Source organism: Maylandia zebra, linkage group LG17, assembly GCF_041146795.1.
Source record: "Maylandia zebra isolate NMK-2024a linkage group LG17, Mzebra_GT3a, whole genome shotgun sequence".
Taxonomy (NCBI): domain Eukaryota; kingdom Metazoa; phylum Chordata; class Actinopteri; order Cichliformes; family Cichlidae; genus Maylandia; species Maylandia zebra.
The window spans coordinates 18310840-18323339 of record NC_135183.1 but is presented as its reverse complement, the minus strand read 5'-3'; the positions used below and the strand labels follow the sequence as shown (position 1 = coordinate 18323339).

At 37.6% G+C, this 12500-nt stretch overlaps 1 protein-coding gene across 1 annotated transcript in view; it reads left to right on the top strand.

Moving 5' to 3' along the window:
* The first annotated feature begins 3218 nt into the window (after window positions 1-3218).
* ptprb (protein tyrosine phosphatase receptor type b) overlaps window positions 3219-12500 on the top strand; it is a 39469-nt gene continuing 30187 nt past the window's right edge. The window contains exons 1-2 of the mRNA XM_014408719.4: window positions 3219-3680; window positions 9057-9435. Coding sequence (XP_014264205.2) covers window positions 3606-3680; window positions 9057-9435 — 454 coding nt within the window. The 5' untranslated portion in view covers window positions 3219-3605. The remainder of the gene's footprint in view (window positions 3681-9056; window positions 9436-12500) is intronic.

Below are 12500 nucleotides of genomic sequence, written 5' to 3'. Positions count from 1 at the left end.
GCAGGATTGGAGCCTCTGGTTGCCAAATGTTGACATTTAAATGCTGAAGTTATGCGATGACATTAAATATTTTTATCTTATTATTTATTTTTTACTTTTTATGTACTTTAATAAATCAAGAAGCAGTGATGACAACAACAAAATAAAGATATGCTGATAAAAATATTCAGCATGTAAATATCAAGAAACACAGGAAATATGTTTGGTACTGAAGGCCATAAAAACATGTTCATATAATACCTAGTCTGGTATAGCAAATGGAAATTTATATAAACAACCTAATATGACAATAATATTATAATCCAACAGTCAAAAGAACTTCAATTTACAAAGTGTATCTGAAAAGACAGACATAAATGGGAAAAAAATATTTATACTATTATTTAATAGTATATGTAGGGATTCTGGAAACATTGAGAAGTTACGATATTACAGCTGAGATACGTTAATTTACTGTGGTTAAATTTAAAGTTTTAATCCCAGCATTTAATCAGCATCTTCTCAATAAACAGCAGCTAATAAAAATTAAATAGGGAATTTTTAAAGGGAGTTGTCTCAGTTTCTAAATTAAGCATCATGTATTTGTATGTGCAAATGTTTTTGAGGTATGTGAGCAATGTGGCGTTACAAAAACACCTAAAAGTCACATTTGAACAGAGACTGGGAGAAGCGGTCAACATGACATGAAAAAGTGACACACATTTATAGAGCTTACTTTGGGAGAGAAACTTTTAGTATACAGTAAAATAATAAGAGTAACCCCTGCACAAACTGTTGCATTGAAATTTACCAGATTCCATAAAATGAAATGTTTAATGGTCAGAGTTACACTAAAGACTAACTTGTGTAGAGCTGAAAACTTTTGTTCCTAGAAACTATGATTAAGAGAGAGAGAGAGAGGAGGGGAACAGGAAGGAAGGAAAAAGGTGGGGATGACTAAATGTGGCTCAAACTAACTGAAACAAAAGGAGTTTGGCCTTTAACTTGTAACACTGCTTCATAAAGAAGTCGACTTTGACCTTTTCTGGCTCAGATTTGATCTTTGGCAGCCCTGGCCAAAAATCTACTGATCATTGTCTTGTTATTGTGGATAATTAAGTGTATATATTTTGGGAGGAAAGGGGAAACAGTAGAGAAATTCATAACACAAAACTGAATTAGAATTATTACGTTTTTTACAAAGATAATATAAACAAAACTCCATCATGCTAGAAAGCTAACCAGAGGCCTGAAAGCACAATTATAGCTAATTAGGCATTACAGACAAGAACCAACAAATCTGAATTTTCCAACATAACTTTCATGGTATTTATTATTTTGACTTGTATTTGTTGAAACTACAAGATAAAAGTTGTACAGTGAAAAGTGGAAAAGCTGAAATTTGATTTCCAGTATTTAGCAGTTTGTCACACATGTAAGGATGTGTTAGGCTTCTATGTTAAAATTCTGCTATGGAAAAAAAAAAACAAAAAACTGTGGTTGTTGGAAAACCACTTTGTCCATTACTGTGTCTCAGACACTGGTTAGTGGGCCCCCTTGGGGTCCTCACTAGGGAATGCTGTGTATTCCCTGAGGGTGGTGGACTTTGTTAGGCGATATTAGAAGATGATGCACCAAAATCTCCTTGTGAATGCTTTTATTGCTCGCAGATTGACACGGTTGTCTGTAGTTTGCATGGATGATGGAAACTCGCCTGTAAGCACTCGGCAGCTGATCGCTGGTAGTCGTAAAACTTCGAAAGAAGAAATGGAGCCCCCTTGCTGTCACGTTGCTCCTTTTGAGAAGTGTTGGTTGCATATATTTAATGCATATCCATTAAATAAACCATGGCTCTGTCTCGTTATACTGACCTATTAAACCATCAATCCATTTTCTGATGCTTATTTTGGTCCATGTCATGGTGACCACAGTGTAACCAGAAATGCCCAGACCTCCCCCTCCCTAAATGAGGCCTCTAATTCCACTGCAGGGACACCGAGCCAGCCAAGAAGCATAATCCAGCACGTCCTGGGTTGGCCTGCTCCTGGTAGTAATGCATGGAGTATATTATCTAGCTGGTGTCCAGGAAATGTCCATGGCCTCAGGCTTTGAGGTACTAACCCTTACTCCTTGATTTGCACTCAGCTGCAAACTGCTGCAGGGCAAGCCAGAGTTCATCACTCAGTGAAGCAATCCTTGGGCCACCTTAAATATACCACCTAACAGGAACCTTTTCACGAAAGGCTGCCGACAAATACCTAAAAAGAATTGTGGACAAAGGGCAGTGCTGGTGAAGTCCAGCACCTGTTGAGAATGCCCATATGGAAAAGATATATATAAAACTTATAAGGTTTGTATCTGTCTTGTGTGAAACTTGTATGAAAAGCATACAAGAGTAAAAACAGATATAAGATCCCTTGAAGAATTATATAATGAAACTTGTATGTTTTGGATACTTACTAAAACAATATATGAAAGTAATGTGAAAGTGGCCACTTTCATGAGTAAATCATGTAAGCCTTATATGATTTACTCATGAAAGTGGCCACTTTCATGAGTTAAGTCATATAAGTTTTTACTATTTCTTTTCCATATGGGTGAGACCTGTTGTTGTCAGTGCAAACAAAATTCTAGCCACTACATGGCTAGAAACGGAAATGTTTAATCAAGAAACTTTATGGATTATATCTTTTCTTAAGATAGAGTTTAGTCATACATATAAATTCTTATATGAATATAATCATCATTGATGTTGGCTCTATAAAAATAATTCCCCAGCTCTTTGATGCACTGGTTTTATGCTCTCTGAATATCCAGCAGGTCACTTGCCATTGAAGGGAGTAACAGTGGCTTGGCGTTTAGCTTGTAAACCTACTCAATAGAAGACTTGTTAGAGTTGAATATACAGCTGAGCCGAATATAGACCCACAGAAACAGCAAAGTTACTAATGGAGCGGCATCCAAAGACAAAGCTGTCACTAAAAAAGAGAGACGGAGCAAACTTTAAACTTCAGTCTCAGTGAGATTTAATCAAACACTCGTCTCTATTTTTAACATCTACCTCTGCTGTCAGTGCATCAAGGTGTGCTGCTATTGTAGTTGCAGGCCTATTTTTAGCCTCCATCCAGGCTGGGTTTGTAGTCGTGCCTTTGCAGTGACTCACAGGTCTGTTGGCCTGATTGAGGAAGTCCGCTACTGAGTCCCAACCTCAACACTATAGAGTGACAGACAGACAGGCAGGAAGAGAGACATACAGCTGGTGAGACAGGGAGCGCAAAGAGGGGAAAGGCTGTTTTACTTTGAGAGTTTTAAGGAGAGGATGGACACGAGGCAGAGCAGAGACGACGGATAAATAAAACCACATTTCCTGGGAAAATTTCAATTTTTTGTCTAAAAAAGGAATAATTTTTTAAAAGATATTAAAAAGGACATTTAACCACTTTTTCTCAACATTTTTCTTCGGTTTCCTATCAGGACTTGGATTCTTTGCTGAACACAAAAGAGACTAAAGAGAAGGATATTTTCTACCATCCACCTGAAACAGTGAATACAAACACACCCGTCCTACCTCAGGCTTAGGATTATGGTGGTGCATGGTCCGCGTGGGGATCTGAGACAGGATCAAAATGCTGAAATGTAAAGTTTGCAGTTATTTCTGCTGTCTGCGGTTCACCTCGTTGCTGCTGCTGATGCTGCATCAGGTCAGTCTGACATTCATGATCTGTGTAGAAAAGGAGCACATACATAAGAAGCTTCAAATGTGATATCAACCTCGTGCGATCTGAGTTACTCTTTAGATTAACTTTGATCACTCTGCATGCTCCTGTAGTCCAGGGTCATCTCGGACACAATGCAAACTTTTTTTACTTTTCCAAATATGTAATTTTTTTTTTTAGAAATTTAGTAATTATTATATATTTCATGGACTTTTACAAAAATGCAACAAGAAAAGAAACAAAGTGCTTTGTGAACAAGTCTCCACAACTCTGTTTTCAAAAGTGTGCCTAATACAAGATGAGCAAATATTAAATCATGGTTTCTTTCAGTTCTTTAAATTAAACTGCAAAATAAAACTGGCCCTTCTTTTTTTACATTTTAAATACCAAAGCAGTCAGGTGTGAATAAAATTACACGCAATGAGATAAATAAAATGAAATCCATGTGAGATGTTACATAGAGTAGATTCACTGTTTAGCCTAAAAAGATGAAACCAGGTTAATTTATGTTAATGTCAAGCTTTAAGGACCTTGTCATTCTTAGTTAGAAAACTTGAGATATAACAGCAAACTTTGTCTTAAACCAACCAAATATATATACATATACGTATATATTTAGAACAATCTGTATTTTTCATCCTTTTAAGAAAGATTTGTCTTCATGACAAACAAATCTTGGTGTTAGCATCCATCAGGTCACCAGTGAACTATGCATAGTGTTTGATTTGATTAACATTCAACACTTTTCAAAGGCTTTTGACCTGTTCTAAACACCAAAACGGAAATGTTTAATCAAGAAAATTGCCAGAAATGTATGAGACTTTATTTGAAATGAACCCTTTAAAAATTATAATTTAGACTTTGAGTTCGATACAAACAAAAGTTTGTGCGATACAGTTTGTCTTCTTTGGTGACACCTGTTACTGCAAAGGGAAACCTCATAAAGTGCCATCTCTCTTTGTGTTGCTTTGAGCTCCAACATGTGATGGAGCATTTACACAATCTAAAACATTTTTCTATGTATAAAATGATTTCTTTTTGCACGGTTCACTTCATTAAATATACTTCCATCCACTTTAACCTCCTAAGACCTGAACTCTTCCATGTCATGCATTTTTAATTTCTCTTTGATATTTGGACATATTAGGACCTGATGAATGTAAAAACAAAGAATTACCAGATTTTTTTTTTACCCAATTTTTGTTTCTGAGAAAAATGAGATCCACAATTGAGAACATTTGTTTTAAATTTCGATAGAACAGTGGCGTATAATGTCCTTGTAAGTGGATATCAGGCCCTTGTAAAGCAAAATTTAGTATTTTGGTCTAGGCAACCCAAAATGTGATGTCCACATATGTGGACCCGGCGGTTAAAACACTCAAACAAGCGAGTCACTTGTTTGGCGCTAAACCAGGGATGTGATTGCAGAAAAGCAGAGAAGAAACACATGCTCCTGATGAATGCATTTCTAGATTACAGTTCCAAATAATAAATATGTATTTTTTTTTCAGAAGTAAAAAAAATGGGATGTTCTTACTATCATTGCTTCAGTTTCATGTTTCTTTATGTTTGTTCAGTGAAAGAAACACTGAACAGAACATTTTACTTCTAGCCAGTGTCTTCAGGTTTACACTCTGATGATTGTTGGCTGAAACCAAAAACTGCACATCAGCAGGTTTACCCAAGTAGCAGTGAAGGTTTGGCTCCTGTACAGTTTTGCTTGGGCCATATTTGACTTTGACTGACTGCCTAAAATCTCCCAGAGGTTTAACGATGACGTGCCACATATGAGGTGTGCTATGACATGTGGGCCACATTTGGACATGTCATAGCACACATTTTCCAGTGCTTAACTTTTGCAAAATGAAGCCCAGACTAGTCTCACTGTCAGTTATCTGGGTAGGACAGGGTTAATGAGTCTGACCTCACAGTAAGCCAAGGTTTAGCTCACATTAGTGTTTGGGGGCAGTTCAGGCGTTTCTTTATTAATAAAGAATTCCAACTATATCAAAGTATATCAAAGCCGATTGAAGGTTGATTTAACCATAACCTCATGCTGCTACTTCTGTGATTAGTAAGTTACACCAACATTTATACAGTCTCATTTTCCTCGGTCGCACTTCCTTCTCTTCCTGACTGTCGCCTCATTGCCGCATTGTTGTCTCTGAACTCCCTGAACTTCATTATCAGTGACAAATTGTTTTATTTTCTCTTGTGCTGGCCAAAATTTGAGGACAAAAAGCTCAGAAGCAACTATCTCCAACTTTATTATCATAGTACAGAGGAGGTCAGTTCAACAGTCAAACCCAAAACATGATAGAAACGCACAAACATGCAGTCGCAGCTCTTTAAATAGCACAGCTGAATAACTGTCCGTGCGGTGGATACTTCAGAAACTCTGCAGCTCTCAAAGCCTTAAAATCAGCCCTTTTACTAAAATAAACTCTTAATCTTTATACTTCGCAGCAGACGCTGACAGTAGTTGCTAAAAAGCTTGTTGGTTTGATCGGTCAGTTTCTGCCATTTCTGATTGGACCCTCATGAGGTGAACCAAATAAATTTGATTCTATTTTTGCTCATTTTGGGTGACACTTTGATAGCTTTGTGCACCTCAGTCTCATTAATTAATGCTGTTTTGTCAAAGCTGCACTGCTGGTATGACTAAGTCACACACAAAGTTTCCATTGGTGTGTAGCTTGACAGAGTGGGATATTACATTGGTGATAAAGGTGTGTGAATCTCAAAGGTTATTAATGTTGTTGGCCAAGTAGCAACATCTGGGGCCATTAGACAAAATCTGCTGTTCCACTGATGTCTACTTGAGGGTTCAAAAGCAAGTCAGTCCCTATAAACATTTTAAAATGCTCAACTTTAAAGCAGGAATTATGTATAAATACGTTCTCTGTAGCTAATTTAGTCTCTTCATAACAATTGTACAGAATATTTTTATAACTTACCTCTTTACATTGGCTTACAGTTGGCATTGTTGGGGGCCTGGTCTCTTTGACTGCTAAATGGACGGTGGCACAGGTGGCTGGAGCTGCTAGCTGTGTGCTAGGCTTCACCTCAGTTAACTGGAGTCACTGAACTGGACCTCTGGACTGTGTTTGTGCTGTTGGAGCGTTGTGGAGCATTTTTAATGACATTATCTGACCACTAATATGGCTGCTGTGAGGTTATTGTACTAACAGACCGTCCAAGATGTCTGAGCTGCAGTTTTGAGGAGTTATATTCTAGGATTTTATTTGGATGTTACAGAGCACTGATTAGCAGGAGTTTGTGTGATGCTCTGATACAGTCTATGGATGCAGCGTGCTAACTAATTTAGCTGGCATTAGCTGATAACTTAGCACTCTTCAAAATGCAACTGGTGGCATCACTGTGTCCATCTGTGATCCTTTCCTAAACCCAGTTGAGCTGTTTTTAGGGTCTGAACCTCAGTGAGTTAAATTGAAAGCCAAAAACAAGTAGGAAAAAACAAACTACAGAACAAGGTATAGAAAGGACTCTAAAAATAGCCGCTCAACTTACACCACCCCCCTTACTTCCCAGCGCCTACTTTGCAGGTCAAACTGGGCTCTTACCTCTCAGTGGTTGGAGCATCAACACCAAAATATGCCCCTATTCATGTGTGAGTCAAAATCAGAAAAATATTTGGAAAGCAGAAAATATTAAAGAAAAATGAAAAAAAAGTTTTTGTTTGCTGATCAAAATTAAGAAGGGTGGGGAAAATTTGGACTCATGATCTGAGTACTACTTACGTTTTGGCTCCTCTGTAGCCAGAACTTCAGAAATTTATCAGAACAATGGGATCAAAGTACAGCAACGCCCAACGTCTTCATTTTGGGAATGAACCTCCTGTAGACTTGAAAGCAGACTATAAAAGTCTGTTGTTTCCTCCCTTATGGAAAACAGGCTGCAGATTCCTGAACGCTCCAGCATCAACATGTCTGTAGAAACTGTTAACCATATTTGGACGATAGGGTGGTATTGGCTAACAGATACAGAGACCTGCTCATTAGTGCTCAGCAACATCCAAAATCAGTTCTCAGAATTTCAGTACGGTGGACCTGAGAGGTCAAATGCACTGCAACTCAAGGCAGAAAAGACAGCATCAGCTCACAAAAGACATCCTCACGAAACACAATGGAGACAGAAGTGACGAGCTAATGGTAAACGGCTAGAAGCGAACATATAATTACAATATTAAACAACTCATCCCATTAAAACACACTTTACCTGCATCCTGTAGCATAGTTTTTTTGTGAGATTTTCTTTTCCTTTATATATATGTGTATATATATATATATATATATATATATATATATATATATATATATATATATATATACATATATATATATATATATATATATATATATATATATACATATATGCTACAGGATGCAGGTATATACATATATATATATATATATATACATATATATAAAGGAAAAGAAAATCTCACAAAAAAACTATGCTACAGGATGCAGGTAAAGTGTGTTTTAATGGGATGAGTTGTTTAATATTGTAATTATATGTTCGCTTCTAGCCGTTTACCATTAGCTCGTCACTTCTGTCTCCATTGTGTTTCGTGAGGATGTCTTTATATATATATATATGTATATATATATATATGTGTGTATATATATATATGTATGTATATATATATATGTATGTATATATATATATGTATGTATATATATATATATGTATGTATATATATATATATATATATATATATATATATATATATATATATATATATATATATATATATATATATATATGTATATATATATATACATATGTGTGTGTGTATATATATATATATGTATATATATGTACATATATAAAATAGTTAAAATTACATTCTGATATTTTGAACAATATCATAATCTTTTCTGACACTGTACGTCATGTTCAGTTATCTGAGAAAAACGTTCCACATTTTTACATGCCAAAATAAAATCAGTTGAACTGGTGTTCTTTCCTACGGTACTTCGTGGGGACCTGCAGTTTTACTCTCAGGGCCACCATGGCTCAAACTTTATAGACTGTTTGATACAATTAACTGCACAGGAGCCATATTATTGGTCAGGTGATTAGAAATGCACCAAAAGGTATGACTCCTGTAAAGCTCTAACAATGAAGTCTTTGAGGACTGACTCACTTTTGAAGCCTCAAGTGGAGAAATGCAGCTTTTGGTTTCCTTGCTCAGGCATTGCATTTTTTTCCCCAGTATTAACTGGTGTACCTTTTGGTCACAAACACCTGGAAAAAAAAACTTATGTTATGCTTTTATTTCTAAAGTTTTCCTCTCAATGTTTCTTCTCACTGATGTCTGATCTCTTCTGTCAGAATGGAAGCAGCGCAGCTCCCGCAGAGGAAAATGTAGCTTCTTCACCATGTAGCATCTCCTTATCTGAATTGGTATCCAGTCTGGACTCCATATCACTGACTGTGAGCACACCTGGACAGAACTGCTCTTTCACTGTGACCTCTCCAGATACAGATGGCATCGAGTGTAGGCAAAAAACAAGAGAAGAGGAGGCGTTGGAGGGTTCAAGCAGAGCACATCATGTAGGAACCGACCAGCTAGGAGTTGAAGCAGGAGGAAACAAGAGCATGAGAGAAGTTTTCACCTGTGTTCTGGATCACCTGGAGCCTGGGACCACCTACCAGCTGCAGGTGCAGTCGAAGACCGATCAGGAGTCTGCAAACATCACCGCGCACACCAGTAAGTCCTGATCCCATCTAGATGTGTCAAAAATGTAAAATATTCAAAAAAGATACATACTGTTGACGGAAATATCAATATTAATGTGCATACTCATTACTTACTTAGAATACTCAGTAATTTTGATTACAAATGCACAATGAATTTATGTTGAACGTGTGACATTTCTGCTACTTCTTGTAGTTTTATTAGGGCAAGACAAATTTTTATTTTATTTGACACGGTGCTAAACACACCATACCTGCACCAGTTCACAGACTTAAACCCCATTCACTATAGTGGAGCTAATACTCTATTGTTTTCTGTTTCATTGCATTGTTTCCATCTCCTCTGCCCTCTCGCGTTTGAAGTGAACCAACAGGACTCGACCTCCATGTCTTTGTGTACCTCAGAGTTAATGTCATGCAGCTTCCCCTCTCTGCAGCTCTGTGATTAGCTACAGGAACCCCTGCCCTGCTGAGAGAGAGTGATAGAGCTGTTAAAGTAAATGCATGTGTGTGTGTTGTGTCTCTACGCTGGCGGGAGTCCAGAACAGAAGTTGGACCCTCAGTGTGTATTTCCATCGTGGGCAGAGCTCAGGGTTCAGCCATTTCCTGCCTCCATTGTTTCTTTGTTCTGTGGGAAGCACTGGGAAAGGGTGTGAAGGTGTGTATAAGTGTGTGTTTGTGTTCATGTGTGTGTTGAGTTTGGGGAAAACTGGGTGTTGCTGCACCCAATCGAGTCCCGACAGTAACCTTCTCAGAAATGCAAAACACTTCTACTGTGGCGTTTGTGATTTCTTATCTTCTGTGGCATGCCGACTGTTACATCCACTGACCTTTAGTGGACTGGTCAAATATTTTTACATCACATGTATTTATTTGGTTGCCAGCTTGGTTGGTTGGTTAGTTTGTTGAAAAATCTAACTATGAACCAGGCAACTGTCTCACGTCTCAAAGAATAATAGAAACTTAGTTTTGAAGATATTTGAAGATATCTTTAGATACAGAACCATCCACCTGTAGCTTACTAGATTATTCAAGCTTTCTTAATCCCGACTTTAGTTTTATATTTAACTAAGTTGTTGTGTGAAGGATCATGTCAGACACCGTGGTCTGAAGTTTGGTCTGTTTTTGGGATCTTCTTCCTGTCACATGAAGACGTTTGTCTGTTTGTCCTCAACATTAACTATTATTGAGAACAGTTTAACGCCCATCCTACATATTCCTTGTGCAAGTGTTTTTATATTAGTCTTAGATCTGTAGCTAGTCACGAGGTAGGCTAAAACATATCAAATCATTATATAAACTAGCACAACTATACTGACCTTCCAAACATCACTATTTAGTTTTCATCTTTATTTTTGTCCAAATTTATGGCAAAGTTATAGCAGTACTCTACATTTAAGACTTTTTAGAAAGAAAGTCAGAACATGGTATATCCTCTCCAGATAAAAACTAAGTAGCTAATTTCTAACTTGGTTCAGTTAAGTTTTATTTATATACCACCAAGTCATAACAGCGGTTTTGCCAAGGTGCTTTATATTGTAAGATTCTACAATAAAACAGGGAAAACCCTGACCATCAAACTATGCTCAAGCACTTGGTGATAGTGGGAAGGAAAAACTCCCTTTCAATAGGAAGAAACCTCCAGCAGAACCAGGCTCAGGGAGGGGTGGCCATCTGCTGCGGCTGGCTGGGTGTAAGGGGAGGAAGACAGAAGAAAAGTACTAAGAGGTCTTTAAGATAAGACCTCATAGGATGTTTCTAAAACTAAAACCTCATCAGTCCTGCTTGTCATAGAAGTTTGAACATCACACCTTATTATAGCTCCTGGAGAGAAGACACACTGATGATTTTATTGGAGCTGAAACAATTTTTACTCTGTGTTTATTTGATTTGAGAATGTGAACCTGAAAACGATTGACTTCAGACTTAAGCAGCAGATGTATGAATGCTAACAGTTTCTATAAAAAAAGCAACAGTTATCATTTTCTGACATTGATTTTTATCCCATATAGTAACAGAAAATGGTCAAATTTCATAAATCATGTTCAGGCTATTGGAAACAAATACAAGCTCTCTGCTCTGAACTATGGGTGGTGTCGAGGTTTCCTGGGCTTATTTCAGAGAGTTGGTTGGCAACAGAGGAAAAACTTAAATATTTAATGTTGGGTTCAGGTTATGAGAGAGTTCTTAAAGTGTTCATGTATGTCTGCCAGTTACAGAGTAAAGATACTTCTAATCATTTCACAGTGAAGGTCTATGTTGATGCCATGTCTTTACTTCTTTGTAGCCTTTAACCATTAGCATGGTGGCATTTCTTCACAGCAGTTTTAGGAAGAGGGCTGCGACTGGCTGCACGTACAGAACCAGTCCTAAATTCTTCAGACCAGTCGTAGCTTTGTGGGTCAGAAAAGCTTAAACAAAGAACAAAGAAATAACTGTGGATCCTAAACGGCCTCGAGTTGCACCATGTTCACATGTGCTGCGTTACAGCATTGTGTTTGTGTCCACTGATGTTGTGGTTGTCATCTAACCAAAGGATGTGTTGAGCTCGAACATGGTAGAGCTCCATGTTGTCTGAAACAGTGGGACTGTTCCTTTAAGGTAAATTATATATTTTGAACATGAAGGTCAGTCGGACTGCAGGGAGGTTTCAGCAGGAAAAGGATCCATCGCATCCATCTGTGGCCTTGTCATCAAAGTCTGAACATCGTGGGAGGCCTGCTGACACACACACACACACACACACACACACACACACACACACACACACACACACACACACACACATGCCTGTTTGAATTTCTCCCACATCGCCTCTCTGCAGCCTCACAGGGTTGTTAAAAAAGTACTCTTGTGTCACCAGCCACTCCAGTCTGAGGTCAAATACAGTCATCACAATCTCCACAAATAAACAGTTAAAGTTTCCGCAATTAGCTTTTCTTTAAAAACAAAAAAACAAAAACGACAGGGGTTGGTGGGAGTAAACAACAAAAATCAGAACAGCCAGCCTAAATGGGCATTTAAACGCTTGCAAGTCTTTGCACTTAATCTTACAAAAGCTGGAACAGGTACAAATGA